This window comes from Aquarana catesbeiana, linkage group LG01 (genome assembly GCF_042186555.1).
Source record: "Aquarana catesbeiana isolate 2022-GZ linkage group LG01, ASM4218655v1, whole genome shotgun sequence".
NCBI classification, from domain to species: Eukaryota; Metazoa; Chordata; class Amphibia; order Anura; family Ranidae; genus Aquarana; species Aquarana catesbeiana.
Genome location: NC_133324.1, coordinates 127,625,064 through 127,647,237, shown reverse-complemented (window position 1 = coordinate 127,647,237; position 22,174 = coordinate 127,625,064). Strand labels below are relative to the sequence as shown.

Sequence of the window (22,174 nt, the reverse complement as noted above, 5' to 3'; positions counted from 1 at the left end):
CAGTGCCCCCCCTTTCCTTATGCTGCTGCTGGGAAGAAGCTTGATGCATTGCTTGAAAGCAGGGGTCTGGAGGAGGGCTGGAGCTGCAACTGCAGGAGAGGTGTGAGGGCCACAGGAAATAGTCCGGAGGGCTAGATTTGGCCCGAGGGCCTTGTGTTTGACACCTGTGCTCTAAGGTGTCTGCTTTAAGAAAATATGTAATGTTTTGGGGTTTTATGTAATCTTCAGGGCTAAAATGATTTTTTTTTAAACACTTGCAAAAAAAATGCAAAAAAAAGGCTCTGGCAGCGAAAGCGTTAAACACCAGCCACCTCTAACTCACCTTAAAAAATAATTGTATGCTGTGTTTCCAGTTCACACTGCAACAGAACTGAGATGTGTAGTGGGCTATGGTAAAATGCAGACATGTAGCATTTTACCACAGTACACCCAAGTGTCATAGTAGTTCAGAGCACCGTGCTGCTCTTCAAAAGACATGAATAAAGTGAGACTGAAATGTGCATCACACCCCCCCCCCCCCCACCCCCTCTCCCCAGTGCACTGCAAATAAAAGTAACAGCTTCCTGCATGCTAAAATGGTGCATTTAGGCTAGGTTCACACTGTTGTGGGTGTTTGCTGGTGCTGAACAACGTGTAAGCCCTGGTTCACATTGGTGCAATGTCAAATTGCATGTCAAATTGGCAGCAATGGCACCGTCCTAATCGGTGCAACGCTGCATATGTGGCGCTGCACAGATTTCAAAAAGTAGTTTTTGTATTACATTTTGCGATTTTGGCGTGAGATTTCCATTGACATCTGTGCAGAAACCCGCACAGATGTCTGTGAAATCGCAGCTGAAATCAGGACTGACATGCGGGAGTGAAATTATGCGAGTTCAGCTGAACTCGCACGGCTTCATTCCCACAGCTCAGTGTGAACTTGGACTAAGTCACACCTGCAACCACCCACAGCTCTTTTGCAGACACACGGAACTGATAATTATTCTTAATGGCACCCCATGCATCTGTAAAAGGCAGCGTGCTTTTGGGTGCCGGAAATTGCATGGTGCAAGAGCACCATGCGTTTTCCCTGTGGCTGCATTTTTAAAAATTTGCAGGTACCTTTTTCCTGTGATTCTCACAGGTCATTCATTTGAATGGGTTGCTGTTCCTGCGCAAACAAGAGCTGCAGCAAACGCAGAGGTGTCAACTTGGCATTAGTGTGCAGGCAGTGTGAATGAACCCTTAACACTGCAATTAGATTACAGTGTTAACCACTTTGCATCTGGGACAATTTTCACTTTTTGTTTTCCACACAAATGGAATATGCCCTTCGTTGATGCAGCTATTACTTATACTAACCTCTTCCAGGCCACCCTCCCACAATGTACTGCGGACGGGCAACCAGTACAGGCACAACTACGTACCTGTATGTCGCTGGCCTCTTCTGGGTGTAGGGTGCGTGCCCCTGTGCCAACACCAGCTGTGTCCAATCACCACAACCAAAAACAGGGCTCTGTACAGAGGGAACAATTTCTCTGTTTCTTATCCCTGTAAAGCAGGGATAAGAAACAAAGAGATATTTAGTAAAAAGCAGTACACATTTCACATGTTAGACACACAGTTAACCCATTGATCGCCCTAGATGTTAAAGTGATTGTAAACAATCATGTAAAACAACCCATTCAGTTTAAAATAAAAAGGCAAAACATTTTTGTATAGATATAAAAAAAATTCTAAATACCTTTTTTTTTTTTCTCTTTTTTTTTTATAAGTGATCACATCTCCTCTGTTCTCAGCTGCATAAGAGCTGGTGGAGGAGAAACAGTAGCACACTAAGCTTCCCAGTAAATGGCTGTGCAGTGGGGGTGTGTCAGGACTCATCATTGGAGGAGGGCAGGCTAAATTCCCAGCACAGCTAGAGAACTGACCATGCTGTGCTCTCCTGCTTAGTGTGGTCAGTTTTTAATAGGAAAGCAAGGGTGCTGGCAAGAACACCATGAATTTCACATAAAGGAACCAATACAAAGAGAACATGAGACTTTCTCATACAAGTACATGGTACAGCAGGCACATATCAGGAATATGTAGTGTTGGGGTAACAAACGCTTTAACCCCTTTCCAGCCAGCATCATCAGTACAGTGACAGTGTATAGTATTATCATTGATCACTGTATTAGTGTCACTGGTGATGTCCGTGTCAGTCAGTTTCCACCCAGCATCAGTTAGTGTTAGATTGCCCGCTGCATCACAGTCCCACTATAAGTCGCTAATTACCACCATTACTAGTATAAAATAAATAAATAAAAATTCTAGTGTGTATATATACCATGGTTTGTATGCACTATAACTTTTACGCAAACCAATCAATATACCTTTTTGGGATATTTTTTATTTTTTTTCTTACCAAAGACCTGTGTAGCAGAATACATTGTGGCCTAAATTTATGGAGAAATTAGATTTTTTTAAATTTTTTTAATTGGATATGTCTTCTTTCAGAAAGTAGAAAACGATGTGTGTTTTTTCTAAAACTATTTTTGTTTATATAATAAAAAAAACCCAATGGTGATCAAATGCCACCAAAAGAAATCTCTATTTGTGTGAAAAAATGTATATAAATTTCATTTTGGTTCAGCTTGCATGAGCGTGCAATTACCAGTAAAAGTAGCGCAGTGCTAATAAGGAAGAAATGGCCTGGTTGTGAATGGAGGTAAAAACCTTCTAAAGCTGAGGTGGTTAACAAGAATTTGACATGGATGGACAAGTGGATGGCGTTTCGGTCTTTAAGGATCTGACTGATAAAAGGTTGGAATTGGAAACATTGCTGAAGGCATCATTTTCTGTGGCTGGTGTTGTTATGTCTCAGTTCCGTAAAAAAGGCCTGGTCCTCTAAGCCAGCAAACTCGGATTCTGAGTCACTCTATCAATGAAAAGCATTCCCACTCCAGGTGGAAGGACATTTGCCGGCATTTACAGACGTGTGGCAGGTGGAAGTTGAGGACGAATGGGTTAATTGTACAATTGCTCACCGTTACAAGCTGGAGTTCCAGGAGTTTCCTCCTCCGCATTTTATGCTTTCAAATGTTTCTATGAATCTTCAAGAAAGATTGTTGCTATTGCAGGCACTTGATCACCTGCTTTTACAGGGAGTGATCCAGAACACAAAAGATTCCTTGGATTTTATTCAGACTTTTTTTTTATGGTTCCAAAGCCATGTGTGGCCAATTTTTGACCTGAAGTATCCTAACAATTTTCTCTAGGTGCAGAAGTTTCAAATGGAGTTGGTGCGCACTGCTGTGGCTTTGCTCAGGAGTCTCCCTGGCATCAGTGGACATAAAGGATGCATACCTTTATGTTCCTATTTTTCTTCCTCATCATCAGAGTTGTTTTTTGCGGTTTGCAATAGAAGACTGACATTTTCTGTTTGTGGCTTTACCATTTGGTCTGTCCACGCCCCCTCTGTTATGCACAAAGGTCGTTTTAAAGGGGTTGTAAAGGTTCGCGTTTTTTCACCTTAATGCATTCTATGCATTAAGGTGAAAAAACATCCGACAATACCTGCCCTCCAGCCCCCCCGTTTTACTTACCTGAGCCCCTAAACCTGCTGTCCTCTTCGCCGCTCAGCCTGACCGTTGATTGGCTAGAGTGGATGGATTGAAAGCAGCGCAGCCATTGGCTCACGCTGCTGTCAATCACATCCAATGATGCAGGGCCGTGGGGGGCGGGGCTGAGTGATACAGCGAGCGGCTATAGCCGACAGCTGTATCATGGGAGCGCGCCCGCAAGAACTCACCACCATGCGAGAAAGCCCGCATGAAGGTGATTAGTTCTTGCAGGGAGGAGCTGAGACAGCCACCGAGGGACCCCAGAAGACCAGGTTCAGGGCCACTCTGTGTAAAACGAGCTGCACAGTGGAGGTAAGTATAACAGGTTTGTTATTTAAAAAAAAAAAAAATTTCCTTTACAGCCCCTTTAAGACCCCTTTCACACTGAGGTGCTTTTCAGGCATTTTAAAAGCACCTCTCATGCCTCCCCAGTGTGAAAACCCATGTGCTATCTCACTGGGCGGTGCACTTGCAGGACGGGAAAAAAAGTCCTACAAGCAACATCTTTTGGAGCGGTCTGGGAGTGGTGTATACACCGCTCCCAAACTGCCCTGCCCATTGAAATGAATGGGCAGTGCTGCAACACAGGCGCTTTTAACCCCTTCTTTGGGATTAAAAGGACTCCGCTCCCGCCTGCAAAGCGGCTCTGCAGTGCCAGTAAAGTGCCGCTAAAACGAGCGACGCTTTACCGCATCTGCGGGGCAGTCTAGGTGTGAAAGGGGTCTAAGTGTTCAGGGAGTGCCAGTTTTACTTGGATGATCTGTTCAAATAGTGTATTTCTCACAGTGTGCACCATTGCAAAGGTTTGTGTGGGTTCTCAACCTCCAGAAATTGGCATTGGTTCCAACCCAGAGGTTGGAGTATCTGGTTCTCTTCCTGGACATGGCTTAAATAAAGGTGGTACTTCCTTCTTTCCTCAGAACCCTGAGGTATCCCTCAATTTATCTCTGAGAATATTGAAGAAGATGGTTGCCTTGTTTGGGGGATTTCCTTTTGCCCAGGTCCACTCCACACCTTTACAGCAGAATGTTCTGTGAGCATGAGACAGGAGAACTTAGTGGCTGGTCTCTCTAATGCAAGGGTGTACAAACTTTTTTCAAAGAGGGCCAGATTTGATAAAGTGAACATGCATGAGGGCTGACTATTTTGCCTGACATTCTTTGAACCATTAAAATTCGGTCTAAGTGTGTTCGTTCGAGCACTAATACACTGCCCAACAAGAATTCTCTTGCCTTTGTGGCTGTATGTGGTGAAGAGATGATCTTGGGCGTGTTATATGGATATACCGTATTTACTGGCACATAACACGCACCTTTGTGCGTGTTATGTGAAGCAAACTGTGAAACAAAATAAGGGTCAGTGCCCATCTGCAGCCCCACCTTTGCCATGAGTGCAGCACCCACCTTTGCCATGAGTGCAGCACCCACCTTTGCCATGAGTGCAGCACCCACCTTTGCCATGAGTGCAGCACCCACCTTTGCCATGAGTACAGCACCCACCTTTGCCATGAGTGCAGCACCCACCATTGCCAGTAATGCAGACTCACCATTGCCATCAGTGCAGCCTGATTGATGCCCATCCATCTGCAGCCTCGGAGGGGACAGGGAGGGGGGCAGGAGGAGCGCCAAAAGATTACATACAGGAAAAACTCCTGTTTTCATGGCGGCCTCTTTAATCCAAAGTCCCGCCTCCTATGATGGACAGCACAGTCCTCCAATGGCAGCAAAGGAGACGGGACTTCCTATTACAGAGGTTGCCGTGTAAACAGGAAATTCTCCTGTATGTACGGCACTCGTCCCGCCTCCTCCCTGTCCCCTCCAAGGCAGCCACCATATATATCTTTTGTCGCCCCGGCGCTGGGAGATCGTTGGGGGCTACAAAAGATATATATGTCCAAATAACTAGTCGGGTCATTCAAAACTGGAACGCGATTGGCCCGCGGGCTGGACTTTGGAGATGCCTGCTTTAATGTCTCTGTGTCCCAGCATGCTACTGTCCCTGTACTGGTGGATGGTTTCCATTAGGTTGGAGACAGGGAAAACCTTTCTCACTCTTTCCTGGACAGTTCTGACAAGGGACGCTAGCTGTGCGGGATGAGGAGGAGTCCTGGGTCACTTTTCAGTGCAGGGGACTTGATCTCCACATAAAAAGGTCATCAATTTTCTAGAACTGTGGGGAATATGCCTGGCTCTTCTGCACTGGTCAGATCAGGGGCAGGGAGTTCTGGTAAGGGTCCAATCAGACAGTGCCATGGCCATGTCAATCATCAGCTTGTGAACGCGATAACTCACTTTTAGCCACGTTTCGTTTGCAGGTGTTTTTAATGCAGATGGGGACATTTTTGACTATTTGCAATGCAAAAAAAAACACTTCTAAACGCGGCGCAGCATACATTTTTAAACCTCAGTTACTATCTGTCAAGTTAAATCGTTCAGGAGAGGTTTTAAAACGTTCCATGTACATGAAGCCTTAAACCCGGTACACCCGATGAGATTATCGAACAAATGATCATCCGTTTTTTTTTTTTTTGCATGATAATCTCAGATTGAATCTGATGAGTTTACTAAAGTCACGAAAATTCTTGTGCGACAGAATAAAAATATGGAAGGGATGTCATGTATTGTAATGCACTTGTATTGCATTTTCGAACGACATGATTAACCACTTCGATACTGGGCATTTTCACCCCCTTCCTGCCCAGACCAATTTTCAGCTTTCAGTGCTGTAACATTTTGAATGACAATTACGCGGTCATGCAACACTGTACCCATATGACAGTTTGATCGCTTTTTTCCCCACAAATAGAGCTTTCTTTTTGGTGGATTTGATCACCTCTGCGGTCTTTATTTTTTGTGCTATAAACAAAAAAAGAGCGACAATTTGGAAAAAAACACAATATTTTTTATTTTTTGCTATAATAAATATCCCAATTAAAAAAACAAAACAAAAAACTATTTCTTCCTCAGTTTAGGCCGATATGTATTCTTCTACATATTGCATATGTACATATATACATGGCAGGGAAGGAGTTAACACTAGGGCGCGATCAAGGGGTTAAATGTGTTAACTAGGGAATGATTCTAACTCTGGGGGGGATGGGACTGACTGGGGGAGGTGACCGATTGGTGTCCCTATATACAAGGAACACACAATCTGTCTCCTCTCCCCTGACAGGATGTAGATCTGTTTTCACACACAGATCAATGTCCCTGCTCTGTGACAAGCAAGCGCGGGTGCCAGGCGGACATCGCGCCCCCCTAGATGGCTGGGAAGCCGAGGCCGTCATATGACGGCAGCCCAGGATTTGAGAGCTACCTTGCGGCCGTCATATGTCTATACGCGGGATGGGAAGTGGTTAAGCGAAAATTGTACGATCTGGTATCGTAGGAAAAACATTTTCGTGTGTGTCTGATCAAATAATATCGGATGAACTGTCCTGGTCGGCTCTCAAACTCTGTACTAACAATCAGATTATCGTACGAGCGCTCCGAAATCTGCATTTTTTGTACCATTTTTTGATTGTGTGTACCGGCCATTAGAGGTCACTGCTATTTTTAAAAGGTGATATCTGGGTTTAAAAATGCATTCTGTGGATTTCTATAATTTGTGACAATTGAAAAATATATTTAAATAAACGTTTTTGTGCCTGAAGTTCAGCTTGAGATTACATTTCAGTGAGGTCTTGACCTTTAGGATCTTTCTAAATTATTGGACTTTACAGGGAAATTGTCCTGACAGCTACCTCCCCGTGTTCTTATTGTATAGTACTCTGTTCATAGCCCAAAGCTTATTTTCTTTGTTTAGTTCCGTTGCTGTCCATGTGTTCACCTGTTGCCTTATGGAAGACCTAACCCGTTTACCAAGATCGTCTTCTGGTGATTCCCCCCCCTCCAACCCTCCCGTTTTATGTACCAATTCTTATTGTATTTTTCAGAGCATGCGAGAATTGTTTGCTGCTCTGTACAATACTCATTTACTTTTTTGCCTTTTACAAAATACTAATAAAAACGATTAAAACAGAAGTTAAGCTTGAATTTTTTCCGTGAAGCTATACTTGCCTCTGCTTATTTAATTTATTTCAGATATCCGTGACATAGATTATTAAAGTTTTACATTTGATGCTCTGTCATACATTAAGCCCGTAAAAATGATCTCCTTTTCTTTCAGAAATAATGGGGTTAAAATAACAGCTCCAGTTTACAATATTTTTTATGTTTATCTCTTGCGCGTTCTCTTTTTGTCATGCGGATCCGATCCGTTGAGATTTCTGCCTTTCACTTGACTTTCACTGAGCCACATTTGGTTCATTTATCTTATTTTGAATTGACAGCTCTTTCTTCTCCTGTCAGCTCAATTGTTACATTCTATCTGTGTCTAAGTGACATATTGTAACATTTCCTATTGTTATTTTTTCATTTGCATTCTTGTAAGCTCCCCTTTTTGTTGTGTGTGTGTGTTTTTTTTTGTTTTTTTTTCAGGAGCATCCTCTTCTAATTTGTGTTTTAAATTGATTTTGAATGCAGCGTTAGAAAAGTTTCAGGCCAAATGACAAGTTTACCGATGTTTATTTTTTCATGTTACTACTCATTGAATAATGTGCCTTTAGTAATGACAGCATACTGTTGCTGAGATTGTGATATGCGACGTGTCTTAAAGTCATATAGAGCAAAATATTACAGTGCACACATGCAAAAAAGACATTCACCTCCAGCAAGGCTTATTTAAAACACCTAGACATTTTCAAAAAACATTATCAAAAAATATGGGGATTTGGTCACACCATATTGCTATATGGTGCTTAAGCCCACTTACTGCGACAAAGATCCCCAATGATTAGTGGTTCCTATGCTATCCATAGATTGGGAGATCCTGCTTCTCTGAACCATGGGAGAAATACACTCCTCTATATGGGAGAACTTGAGGTCTCCACCCATGACACAGGTGGACACTAATGAGAGGTACTTAATGAGGGAGTGGGGCGCTCCTCACCCATAAGGATTTGGTCAGAATCCATACAATAGACAAATAAGATATTTGGGGGGCACACCCTAAAAGATGCATTAAAGATGGTGCAGCCATAAGACCATACAACAGAACAAAATATTACAGCGCACACATGCAAAAAAGACAGTTACCTCCAGCAAGGCTTATTTAAAACACCTAGACATTTTCAAAAAACATTTTGTACCTATTGGGCCGCGGCTTCTGTGGCCTCCTGGATCGGCGCCCCGGTATTTGCCCCCTGTGAGGGGCTCCGCTTTTTGCCCCTGGTGACGGCCCCTGGTATTTTCCCCCTGTGAGGGGCCCTGGTTTGCACCCCCGTGAGGGGCTCTGGTTTGCGCCCCCTGTGAGTGGACCCCGGTCTGCGCCCCCTGTGAGTGGCCCCCGGTCTGCGCCCCCTGTGAGTGGCCCCCGGTCTGCGCCCCCTGTGAGTGGCCCCCGGTCTGCGCCCCCTGTGAGGGGCCCCCGGTCTGCGCCCCCTGTGAGGGGCCCCCGGTCTGCGCCCCCTGTGAGGGGCCCCCGGTCTGCGCCCCCTGTGAGGGGCCCCCGGTCTGCGCCCCTGTGAGGGGCCCCCGGTCTGCGCCCCCTGTGAGGGGCCCCCGATTTGCGCCCCCTGTGAGGGGCTCTGGTATTTGCCCCCTGTGAGGGGCTCTGGTATTTGCCCCCTGTGAGGGGCCCCGATCTGCGCCCCCTGTTAGGGGCTCTGTTTTGTACCCCCTGTAAAGGGGGCCTTGGTCTGTGCCCCCTGTGAGGGGCCTCGGTCGACATCCCATATGTGGACCTCGGGCGGGGGGGTTCCAGTTGGTGGCCCCCTCCCCCTGTGTATTTTGGGGTAGCGCTTAGGCATATAGCCTAGTATATGGCACCCCTGCCCTCCCCTCCCCCCTCTGTCTCCTATCTGGCTCTGAGGACGTGGCCCATCTTGCGGGGTGGTGGCCATGCTCCCTATCTTGTCAGGAGTGAGCATGACTGCAGTAGGGCACGAAAAAGCGGTGGTTATCGCACTTATTACATCTGTGCAGGAACCTTTCAAGATGAGGGATGCAGCCGTGGCTGCGGCGGAGAGCCGATACCTTATAAGCCGTCTTGCGTGGCAAAAGCGTTCCCATTTCTCTCTTATCTTGACAATATTGTCCTTGAAGCTAGGGAGGGTCTAGAGTCCATTTGTGTTTCTAAGAAAAAAAAAAAACGATTGCTGTGAGGTACCCATTTGGGAATCCCCCGCCTTTGCTGCATTGCCGGACCTATGGTCTAGGCACTGCAGTATGTCAGCTACGCCTCTTGGCTGTAGTTCCCCTGGTTGCTGAGCTTCTAAGGTCTCCTCAGTGGTGCTTAGACAGGTATTTTGGGGGCTACCCTGGATGTCAATATTTCCAATGGGCGTCTACTGCCGGACCGCTTGCTGTTCTCCACGGGGGGGGGGGGGGATGTGCAAGCTCCGTTGCTGCAGAGTGTGGTTGTCACGGTTCCCGTGTCAGGAACAGTTTAAAGCCCTGACCTGCCTAATGTGGGTACAGGAGGTCATGATATAGCCCGTTAGTACAGCGGTAGCACCCCTTCATCATGGGGACCTTATGGTTTCTATCAACATCACGAATGCTTGTTTACGCATTCCGTTATGTGCCCGACTCCAGCACCTCCTCCGTTTTGCTGTGGGTGCGACGCATGATCAGCGCATAGTCTGGCCACCACTCCTTGGGTATTTGCGAGATGTTGGCCCCGGATCGGGCGTGGTTGCATCCGTGGGGGGGTTTGCGGTCCTGGCTGCCTGGACGATCTTCTTCTGCCACTCCTCGGCTACCCCGAAGGGCAATGTCGTTTCTATACAGACCTTGACTGATTTCAGTAGGCATCTATACTATCTGAAGTCTGCTTGGGCCCTTCCAAAACGTCGGATTATCTAAGCCTGAGCTTCAGCTCTGGCCAGCATGTTTTCTTCTCTTGGACAAACTCCAGAAGTTGCATGCTGCATTTTTTATTTTTCTGTCCGGCAGGTAGGCCCTCTGGGGACCTGCATGTGGGTATTGGGTCTGAGAGTTTCTACCTTTTTAAAACGATTCCATTTGCGCAGTTCCATACAAGCTCCCTTTGGGGAGATCCTGGCATGAGACAAATACCCGAGGTCTCGGAACATTCGAATTCGGCGAGTTAGGAAACCAGGGTTCCCTGGTCTGGTGGCTCGCTCTCTGGTTCTTCGGCAGGATAAATCCTTTCTCCCCTTGTATTAAACAAGGTGACCACCAATGCCAGTCGTTTCAGGTAGGATGTCCTGGGACTGAGCTCTGCTCAGGGTCATTGTACGCTGGTGGAATCTGGACTACCAGGTAATATCCTGGAACTTTGAGCGATCAGGCTAAGTCTGGATCATGGACGGATCGACTTCGGGGGCTCCCGGTAGGGTTCTAGTCGAACAAGGCTTATGCCCTTCGCCAGGGTGGGTCAAATAGGCTGTGGCAGCCCTGGCTGTTGCCAGTATTTCCCAGTGGGCAGAACGTTTCATCTGGCCCTTTTTTCCGGTGTATGCATTCCAGGAGGGGAATGCTGACAGGCGGATACCTCAGTTGGCTAGGGTTGGACCACGGATGGGCCCTTCACCGGGCCGTGTTTCTTCGGGTTTGTTCCTGCTGGGACACTCATGAGGTAGTTCTCTTGGTGTCCTGGTTCAACTGGACGGTACCAAGGTTTCTGGTAAGGTCACCGGTTGCTCTGCCAGCTCTGGTGGCCCATGGGGCCAGTGATGTTTCCCTATGCCTTTCCTCCTCTCCAGCTTCTGTTGTGGCTTTTACGCAGGATCACAGCTGCGGGGGTCCCGGTCATTCTATTATCCCCGGATGGGTCCAGTCGGTCTGGGTACGCCGACCAGGTGCGCCTGGTCGCCAGCATTCCTTGTCGACTGCCTCTCAGGAAGGATCTATGGTCCCAGGACCGTTCTTCCATCCTGCCTTAGAGTCACTGGTTTTAACGGCCTGGCTGTGCTGAGCCAGGTGCGGCAGTTCCGACACTGTTGATGGCTAGGGAGTCCATCTTTTAGGAGGTTTTAACCTCCGGGTATGGAGAGCGCATATATCCTTGTGTGAATCACCAGGCATTCATCCATGTTCTTTCTAGGTGGCTCCAATTCCGACCCCCATTTACGGGGGGGGTTTAGCAGAATTGCGCCTCGAGTACCATCGAGGGCCAGGTGTCAGCCTGGGTGGTCATCTTCAGCATCGCCTGGTCTCGCGCTCCCCTGGTGCGTACCTTTTATTTTTTCTACCGCCGTGGGATCTGAACTTGGTGTTTTCGGTTCTCCGGGAGCCACTCTCTCTCTCCCTCTCTCAAAATATCGGGAGATTCCACTGCTTACTCTGTCTCGGAAGGTGGCCTCTTGGTGGCTTTCACCTGTGCTCACAGGGTGTCAAAAAGGGTGGCTTTATCTTCTCGTTCACCTTACCCAGGTTTAGGCGGTGCTTCGTCCTTTTCTGTAGTTCCGTCCTTGGGTTTCCATTTGAACAAGGACATTGCGTTTCCTTTCTTTTGTCCCTGGCAACACATCCCAAGGAATTTGTCTTGTCTACCCGGGATGTGGTTTGGGGGATTTGGTTGTATTTACCAGCCACTGAGTCTTTTGGAGGTCAGGCTCTCTGTACTCACAGACAGGCCAAGAAAAGGGTTGTCTGCTTCTTCTGCCACCTTCTTCTGGATGGATCAGACAGATGATGACTCTGGGCTATTCTCTCAGGAATTGGGTTCCTGCTTTGCCTGTTACGGCACATTCTTCTCGGGTGCCTAGTGGGTCTTGGGCCTTCTGTCTTCAGGCATTCGTGGCGCATTTTTCACAAGTTCTACGAAGTGGATGGCTTAGCATCTGCAGGTGCCTTTTTTGGCCGCAAGCTTTTTGTAGGCTGCTGTTAAGAGGGTCTAATCCCTCTTGAAGGGTTATCGTTCAGGTTGGGTTCCAGCTTGTCCTGTGTAAAACTCCTGTTACCTGGTTGGCTTTTGTGTTAGCCTTTGGATTTTTCGCTGTCCCACCCCTCATGTTCAGCACTGCTTTGGGACGACCCTACCGTTCTGAATAAAGAAGGCTGTGTCTGTCAATGAATGAATAAGAAAATAGGATTTTTTACTTACCGTAAAATCCGTTTCTCTGAGTTCATTGACAGACACAGCACTCACCCCTCTATGGAGTTTTTTTGATACTTCTATTACTGCTTGCTACTAAACTGAATACCTAGAGCAGGGAGGGGGTTATATACTGAGGGAGGACAGCCCGTGGACGTAGCCAGGGGTTGTTTTTTTGTTCTGCCTAGTCCTACTCTTGCAGAGTTGATATAATCCTACCGTTCTGAATAAAGAAGGCTGTGTCTGTCAATGAACTCAGAGAAACGGATTTTACGGTAAGTAAAAAATCCAATTTTTTCCCAAAAAATTGCATTTGTAAGACGGCGGCGCAAATATGCTGTGACAAAGTATTGCAACGACCGCCATTTTATTCTCTAGGATGTCTGAACAAAAAAAATAAAATAAAATGTTTGGGGGTTCTAAGTAGTTTTCTAGCAAGAAAACCTGATTTTTAACTTGTAAACACCAAGTGTAAAAAATAGGCCTGGTCCTTAAGTGGTTAAAAAAAACCCTAAACCGTAAAGTTAGCCCAGTTTTTTTTGTCTAATGTGATCTTTATTCTAAGCAAAAAAATCGTGATTCTCATCTTATCCAGAATCGTGCAGCTCTAGTTTTTTTTTTTTGTGTGACAGATTACATTTATTGGTTCATTTTTTACCTGGTGCTTTTGGTTATCTGGATCCTTCATTAGACTTTTACTGAGGCTGTATTGTACAAAAAAGTTGAAACAAACCTTTCAAAGATGAATGGAATACAATGTAAAAAAACGAAAAAAAAAAGTGTTTTGCATATAACAAAAGTATGCAGTGCCTTGCTGTGAACATTTTGCTCCTGTCAGAATTCTTGGCTGGGATTGAAATGTCAAGATTAGACAAATGATAGTGAGATGGTTTGTTTTAATATGTTGTTGTAGATGTTGGGCTTCTCTACATCTGCTGTTTTTAGGAAACAAGTGAAAACATACATTTCTTTCAGAAATAAACTAATGTTCTTCCATAGCTGATAAGCTCACTGGATAGCATGATAAAAGACCAGCAGTCTGCTTTTTGTAATTTTTTTTGTATAATAGAATTTTTAGCTTAAAAGAAGCAAAAGTACAAAACGGAAAAAAAAACTATTACCCCCATCAACTACCACCCAGCCCTGTATTATGAATATTAGGAATAATCCAGACTTAAAATACAGTATCTCACGAAAGTGAGTACACCCCTCACGTTTTTGTAAATATTTTATTATATCTTTTTCATGTAACAACACTGAAGAATTTACACTTTGTTACAATGTAAAGTATTGAGCCTACAGCTTGTATAACAGTGTAAATTTGTTGTCCCCTTAAAATAACTCTACACACAGCCATTAATGTCTAAACCGCTGGCAACAAAAGTGAGTACACCCCTAAGGGAAAATTTCCAAATTGGGCCCAAAGTGTCAATATTTTGTGTGGCCACCTTTTTCCAGCACTGCCTTAACCCTCTTGGGCATGGAGTTCACCAGAGTTGCCACTGGAGTCTTCTTCCACATCACGGAACTGGTGGATGTTAGAGACCTTGCACTCCTCCACCTCCCGTTTTGATGATGCCCCACAGATGCTTAATATTGTTTAGGTCTGGAGACATGCTTGGCCAGTCCATCACCTTTACTCTCAGCTTCTTTAGGAAGGCAGTGGTCATCTTGGAGGTGGGTTTGGGGTCGTTATCATGTTGGAATACTGCCTCGCGGCCCAGTCTCCGAAGGGAGGGGATCATGCTCTGCTTTAGTATGTCACAGTACATACTGGCATTCATGGTTCCCTCAATGAACTGTAGCTCCCCAGTTCCGGCAGCACTTATGCAGCCCCAGACCATGACGCTCCCACCACCATGCTTGACTGTAGGCAAGACACACTTGTCTTTGTACTCCTCACCTGGTTGCCACCACACACGCTTCACACCATCTGAATCAAATAAGTTTATCTTGGTCTCATCAGATCACAGGACATGCTTCCAGTAATCCATGTCCTTAGTCTGCTTGCCTTCAGCAAACTGTTTGCGGGCTTTCTTGTTTCTATGATCTTTGGGCTTCCTTCTGGGTAAACAGCCATGCAGACCAATTTGATGCAGTTTGCGGCGTATGGTCTGAACACTGACAGGCTAATCCCCAACCCCTTCAACCTCTGCAGCAATGCTGGCAGCACTTATATGTCTATTTCCCAAAGACAACCTCTGGATATGACGCTGAGCACGTGCACTTAACGTCTTTAGTCGACCATGGCGAGGGCTGTTCTGAGTTGAACCTGCTCTGTTAAACCACTGTATGATGTTGGCCACCGTGCTGTAGCTCATTTCAGGATCTTGCCAATCTTCTTATAGTCTAGACCATATTTATGTAGAGCAACAATTCTTTTTTTCAGATCCTCAGAGAGTTCTTTGCTATGAGGTGCCGTGTTTAACTTCCACTGAGCAGTATGAGAGAGTGAGAGCGATAACACCAAATTAAACACCCCTGCTCCCCATTCACACCTGACATAAAAAAATTCATAGTTTGTTATAAAATGTTGCAAACGGGTAATTTTTCTCCTTCACTGATGTGCGCTGATGAGGCTGCACTGATAGGTGGCACTAGTAGGCGGCACTAGTAGGTGGCACTGTTAGGAAGCACTGATAGGTGACACTGATGAGGAGGCACTGGTGGGCACTGATTGGCAACACTGGTGGGCACTGTTGGGACCCCACTGATAATCAGGACACTGATAATCAGTGCCCTGATTATCAGTGTCTATGTTCCTTTAATACAAGCCAGTTATCGGCTCTCTTCTTTCCTCATGCTGTCAGCGTGAGGAAAAAAAAGCAGATAACCAGCTTGTGTTGACATCCGTGATCGGCTGTCATTGGACACAGCTGATCACGTGATAAAGGGCTGCTGTGATTGGCCCTTTACCCCAATCTGTGATCATCTAAGTCTGAAGGACTCAGCAATCACAGAGGGCGCACGGGAAACGTGATCATGGGAGAACATCAATAGACGTCCTTCCAGCAAAGCAAGCTGGGAACAGATTAAGGTCATCACCTCTATGGAGCGGTGGTTGTAGACAAACATGTTGCCATTTACACTCGCCTACCTCCAATCCGATCCGCCAAAAACAAACGGAAGAGGGATCTGTTCCCCTCCGTCTGGGTGGATCAGATCGGAGGGAGTCGGGTGTGAACGGACAGCCGAACTGTCCACTCTGCATAAGTACACACAGACCTGTCCTCCCTGAGGACACTGGCAGATTATTTATTATTATTATTATTATAATACATGATTTATATAGCGCCAAGAGGGGGGCCAGCACAATTACAGTACAGTTCGATACAGAAGGGACAGGAGGGCCCTGCCTCGTAGAGCTTACATTCTAAAGGGAGGGGGTGATGGTAAAAACGGTAATAGATGCAGGGAATGATTTGATGGTGGAGTTTTCAGGGCTCTCCTAAAGGTGGACAGGTTAGGGGCTGATCGGATACTGTGGGGCAGGGAGTTCCAGAGGATGGGAGAGGCTCTGGAGAAGTCCTGAATTCGAGCATGGGAGAAGGTAACAAGGGAGCTAGAGAGCAGGAGGTCCTGGGAGGAGCGGAGGGGATGATTTGGGTGATATCTGCAGATGAGGTTGGTGATGTTGTGGATGGCCTTGTATGTTGTGGTTAGCATTTTGAATTTTATACGATGGGGTAGGGGAAGCCAGTGAAGGGATTGGCAGAGAGGGGCAGCAGTCACGGATCGATTAGTGAGGTGTATTAGTCTAGCAGCAGCATTCATAATAGACTGAAGGGGGGATAGCTTGCCTAAGGGTAGGCCATTAAGGAGAAGTTGTAGTAGTCAAGGCGGGAAATAATCAAGGAGTGAATAAGTTGCTTTGTGGTGTCATTAGTCAGGAAGGGTTGAATTCTGGAGATGTTGCGGAGCTTAAGGCGGCAGGATTTAGCCAGTGATTGGATGTGGGGGCTGAAGGAGAGGTCAGAGTCAAGGATTATACCCAGCACTCTGGCATGTGTGGAGGGACCAATGGTTGTGCTGTTGATCTTAATGGTAAAGTCATGGGGGGGGGGACCGGTAAGGAGGAAATATTACAAGCTCAGTTTTAGAGAGATTGAGTTTGAAAAAGTGGTGTGACATCCATACCAATGCTATGTCTACAATGGGGCTTTTCCAGGCTCACGCAATGGCTATTTTTGCCACTAAGAATATATAATATATTAAAGTCTGAGTATGTCTTGGGATATTATCCACTGGTTTGTTTAGGAGGGTGACTGAGGCGTCTTTACCAATATTACCCATCATGATTGATAATATGAATGAGTGGACCCTGATCGAGAAGCGACGAACCTTGGGGCACGTCCACCATCTATGGAGTGGTGAACCCACCTGTCCACAGCCCCTGAAGCAGAAGGCAGAGGTTCCTAGATACATTTTGGAAAGATGTTCTGGTACCAGGTACCACCTGGCGTGTACCTTATATCCCACCTCAATCAGGGCAACATTAAGGATGCCTTTGTGGATCCGTATGCTCCATTTACTCCAGTCCTCTGCTTCAGGGCTAATTTCCAGATCCCTCTCCCATGCCACCTTATATGAGAGTCTGGTTAGAGGGGCAGTGAACTGTTTGTAGAGCATGGAGATGCCCCCCCGGAGAGCAGAATCCTGCATGCACTATGTTTTCAAAGGTGGTGCGCACTGTCAGGTCAGACCCATTTTTCCGTAAAGGTTGGAGAAAATGTTGGATTTTTTGTAGTTGGTAGCTCTCCGCGGGAGGCATCCCCAAGCTGCCTGTGTAGTGTGAGGAAGGACATATTCCTCTGTGATATAGGTAGTCGCCTATCCGGAATAGTCCCTTGTTTACCCACCAACTAAACCTGTCGGGTTGTCTGCCTGGGAGAAACAGGGGATTGCCAAAGAGCGAGGCGAGATATTACTTTCCTAGCCTACAAACACTTGGGTTGCATGCAGCCAGCCTAGTTTGGGGCTCACTCTACAAGATCTCTATCTACTTCTTGGGTCGAAAGAGCAGGTGCTTCATGGGAAGAGATTTCCAGGACAGCGGTATGATCTCATCCCATGCACTTATCAAGCACTGCCTGGTAGAGATGTTATCCAGCCAAGATCTGTTCCTCGGAAAGGAAAGTTTTACAGGCTATGGTCCCCCTAAGGTAGGATTTCTTGTTTGTCCTCTCAAGTGAGCTGTCCTGGAAGATGATTGGGGAAAACCTCAGTGAGTGTTACTGGTATCGGTATTTCCAAAAATATTCCAGGACAGCGTCTATATTCCCACCTGGGTCTCTTGCATGTTTTGCAGTGGGTGTTGGTTTCTAAGTTTTCCTTTCCCCTTGTGCACATTGGTGGAGGCTTTTTACATCTAACAGCTGACAAATAAGGGGAGGGGGGCCTTTTAATCTCTTGTTTGTGTTTCCTGTTGAAGGCAGAGCCAGTCATCTCTCTGTGGGCTGTCCTGGAAAATTCCTGCAAATACCGTTACCAGTAAGACTAATCAAGGTTTTTCTACACAGGCGTGCAATAGGGGAACCTCGCTATAATAATCTACTAAGAAGTGATAGGAGGACCACTGCATGTGACTTCACAGAAGGGCAGATTTATTATTATGAGGATATTTCTAAAACTTTACAAGAGCCGTCACAAGACAAATGAAATATATGTCTTTCATTTTGCAGAATATTTTCACGAATCATTCCTTGGATGTCAATGTGAGATGGTTGGCCGTTTTATATTTTAAGAATGGGATTGAGCGCTACTGGAGGAGGGTGGCACCAAAGTAAGTCATTACATATTTCCCTATTTCCTCTTTGCTAGTAGTATTGTTTATGTTGATAGCAGTTCTTAACTCTTGTGTAATGTAATTTTATCTTAGTGACAGATTTATTGGAAATATGAAGTTAGAGCTAAAATGGCTAAATACACAGATGAAATACATACACTCACCAGCCACTTTATTAGGTACATCTGTTCAATTGCTTGGTAACACAAATTGATAATCAACCAGTCACATGGCAGCAACGCAATTCATTTAGGCATCTAGACGTGGTGAAGACTTGCTGAAGTTCAAACTGAGCATTAGAATTGGGAAGAAAGGGGATTTAAATGACTTTGAATGTGGCATTGGTTGTTGTTGCCAGACGGGCTGGTCCGAGTATTTCAAAAACTGCTGATCTACTGGGATATTCAAGCACAACCATCTCTAGGGTTTACAGAGAATGGTTAGAAAAATATCCAGTAAACTGCAGTTGTGTGGACGAAAATGCCTTGTTGAGGTCAAAAGAGAATGGGCCGACTGGTTTGAGATGATAAAAAGGCAACAGTAACATAAATAACCACTCGTTACAACCAAGGTATGTAGAATACCATCTCTGAATGCACAACACATTGAACCTTGAAGCAGATGGGCTACAGCAGCAGAAGACCACACCGTGTTCCACTCCTGTCAGCTAAGAACAGGAAACTGAGGCTAAAATTCGCACAGGCTCATCAATATTGAACAATAGAAGATTGGAAAAACATTGCCTGGTCTGAGTCTCGATTTCAGCTCTGAAAGGTAGGTAGGGTTAGAATTTGGCGTAAACAACATGAAAGCATGAATCTATCCTGCCTTGTATCAAGGGTTCAGGCTGGTGGTGGTCTAATGGTGTGGGGGATTTTTCCTTGGCACACTTTGGGACCCTTAGTACCAAGTGAGCATCGCTTGAACCGCACAGCTTACCTGAGTATTGTTGCTGACCATATCCATCCCTTTACGACTACAGTGTACCCATCTTCTGATGGCTCCTTCCAGCAGGATAATGCACCATGTCACAAAGCTGAAATCATTTCACCACTGGTTTCTTGAACATGACGATGAGGTCACTGTACTCCAGTGGCCTCCACAGTCACCAGATCTCAATCCAATAGAGCACCTTTGTGATGTGGAACGGGAGATTCTCATCATGGATGTGCAGCCAACAAATCTGCTGCAACTGCGTGATGTTATCATGTCCATATGGACTAAAATCGAATGTTTCCAATGCCTTGTTGAATCTATGCCATGAATAATTAAGGCAGTTCTGAAGACAAAAGGGGGTCCAACCTGGTACTATCAAGGTGTACCTAATAAAGTGTCCAGTGAGTGTATATAAGAGCTTTGCTTGCCTAAAGATTTGTTTCTGTCCATACACTCCAGAGATTTGCACAGCCTTTTCACACAGCACATCCCTGTACAGCAGGGGAAGGGACTTGATCTTACAGTGCTACAGATTCCCTTACAGGTCCCATGTAAGAAACGCACCAAAGAGCTTACCTTTCGGTCACCCCCCTCTCTCCATTTATTGCATGCTGCTTGCACTGTAGCACTCCTGTTTGACTCCTTAGGCTGCTTCTCCCTTTCCTTCTCTGAGTTCTGCTGTACAGATTGTAAAGTGGACTGGAAGAGGCTTATACCAAGTCAGAATAAGGTACATTTTTTGCTTGCAATAACCCCTTCTGGACTGCCCCACGTACATTTACTGTGGCAGGGTGGCCCGGGTGCGCAAAATCACTTACCTGTACGTGATTTTGTGCACACGGTTTACTGGGCGCACCACTCCCACTGTGATTGGACACAGCAGAAGCCAATCAGCGGGTCCGGCAGCCGCAATGGCCGCTGCGACCTGCCGATCATTCAGAAGAGACACGGAGCGGTGGTGTGCTGATGTAAACAAAGCACACCGCTGATCTGTCAGGGAGGAAAAGTGAGAGGGCTGTTTCATCTAAGCTGAATCGCAATCTCTCTCTTCCTCCAGTGAATCCACTCCCCCACAGTTAGAAACACCTCCCAGGGAACACATTTAACCCCTTGATCGCCCCTGTAGATAACCCATTCCCTGTCAGTGTATTTATACAGTGATCAGTGCATTTTCATAGCACTGATCACTGTATTGGTGTCACTTGGGGTCAGATTTGTCCACCGCAATGTCACAGTCCCTCTAAAAATCGCAGACCATTACCAGTAGATAAAAAAAAAAATCTAAGTCTCTAAATCTATCCTGTATTTTGTGGCGCTATAACTTTTGCGCAAACCAATCAATATACGATTATTGGGATTTTTTTTACCAAAAATATGTAGCAGAATACATATTGGCCTAAATTGATGAAGACTTTTTTTTTTTTTTTTTACATTTTTTTTGGGGATATGTATTATAGTAGGGAAAAAAATATTACATATATGTGTGTGTGTGTATATATCTATATATATACTGTATATATCTATCTATCTATCTATCTATCTATCTATATATATATATATATATATAGATATATATATATATATAGATATATATATATATATCTATATATATAGATATATATATATATATATATATATCTATATATATAGATATCTATATATATATAGATATATATAGATATCTATATATATATATATATATATATATATATATATATATATATATATATAGATATCTATATATATATAGATATATATATATATAGATATCTATATATATATCTCATTTAATATATCCTGGAAGGATTTACCCCCTTAATGATAGGGTGGGACAACGACTTTGGGGCATTTGAATTAGAATTTCAGCTCCATTTTACAGGAGAGCTCCATAAATTATCTCTGAATAGGGCAGTGGGAGGATACACTTCTCATAAGACATTTACCACAGTACAGGGGTACCATTATCTCAGTGATTCTTGTACTTGTTGTTTTTTTCACATCCTCTTTCATCTATCTTCATAATAGAATTAGATGGTGGCCCTATAGACTTCTGTTGCTGCAACTAATTAATAGGTGTGGAAGGCCCTTGAACCGGAAGCATTGAGCTAACAGTACTGCTGTACCCCTGTATCTCAGAAACAACAACATGGCGGCAGTTAACACATTACACTTACAGCTCCAGGTGCTTGGGGTCCTGTTTACGCGAAAGCCTGGTACACACTATTCATTTTTTTCCACTCAATTCAGCAGGTTTAACGTAATAAACCTGTCAGCTCCGGTCGGAGCCGCTGTACTAGCGTTCTGACGTTAGTACAGCGATCTCCTCCACTGAGCTATTGAGTTCTGACAGGCGAACAACCCCCCCACAAGAACACTTCAGGCAGCACTCTCAGCCATTGGCTGTGCGATCGGCCGCTGGTTTTCCAGTATGCTTGTCCGACAGAAGCTGGCTTAACGGCCGACTACTGTCAGACTGGCTGACATACACACGGCCATATGTCGGCTAGTTTTTATTGAACCGGCCAATGTCTCATAACATTTGGCCCGTGTGTGCAGGGCTTTAGTGCGATGGGACTGTGCTGGACAGCCTTGCCCAGCACAGTCTCAATGCAAGACGAGGCAGTTTGCGTCTTTCACACTCGCACCCTGTAATGCTGCACTTCCGCGGTGCAATTGCATGTGGTTGTGACGCAGCACCATTGAACTCAGTGGGCAAGTTTGACAGGCACTGACGCCTGTCAAATTCTGCACCCCAAGTTATAAATGC

The 22,174-nt window shown here is 45.4% G+C and overlaps 1 protein-coding gene across 1 annotated transcript in view; it reads left to right on the top strand.

Annotated features, from left to right (window-relative positions):
- The window catches only part of IPO11 (importin 11), a 677,548-nt gene that overhangs the window by 10,243 nt on the left and 645,131 nt on the right, over nucleotides 1-22,174 (top strand). Inside the window, 1 exon segment of the mRNA XM_073623616.1 lies at nucleotides 18,368-18,468. Within this exon segment, the coding sequence (XP_073479717.1) occupies nucleotides 18,368-18,468 (101 nt within the window).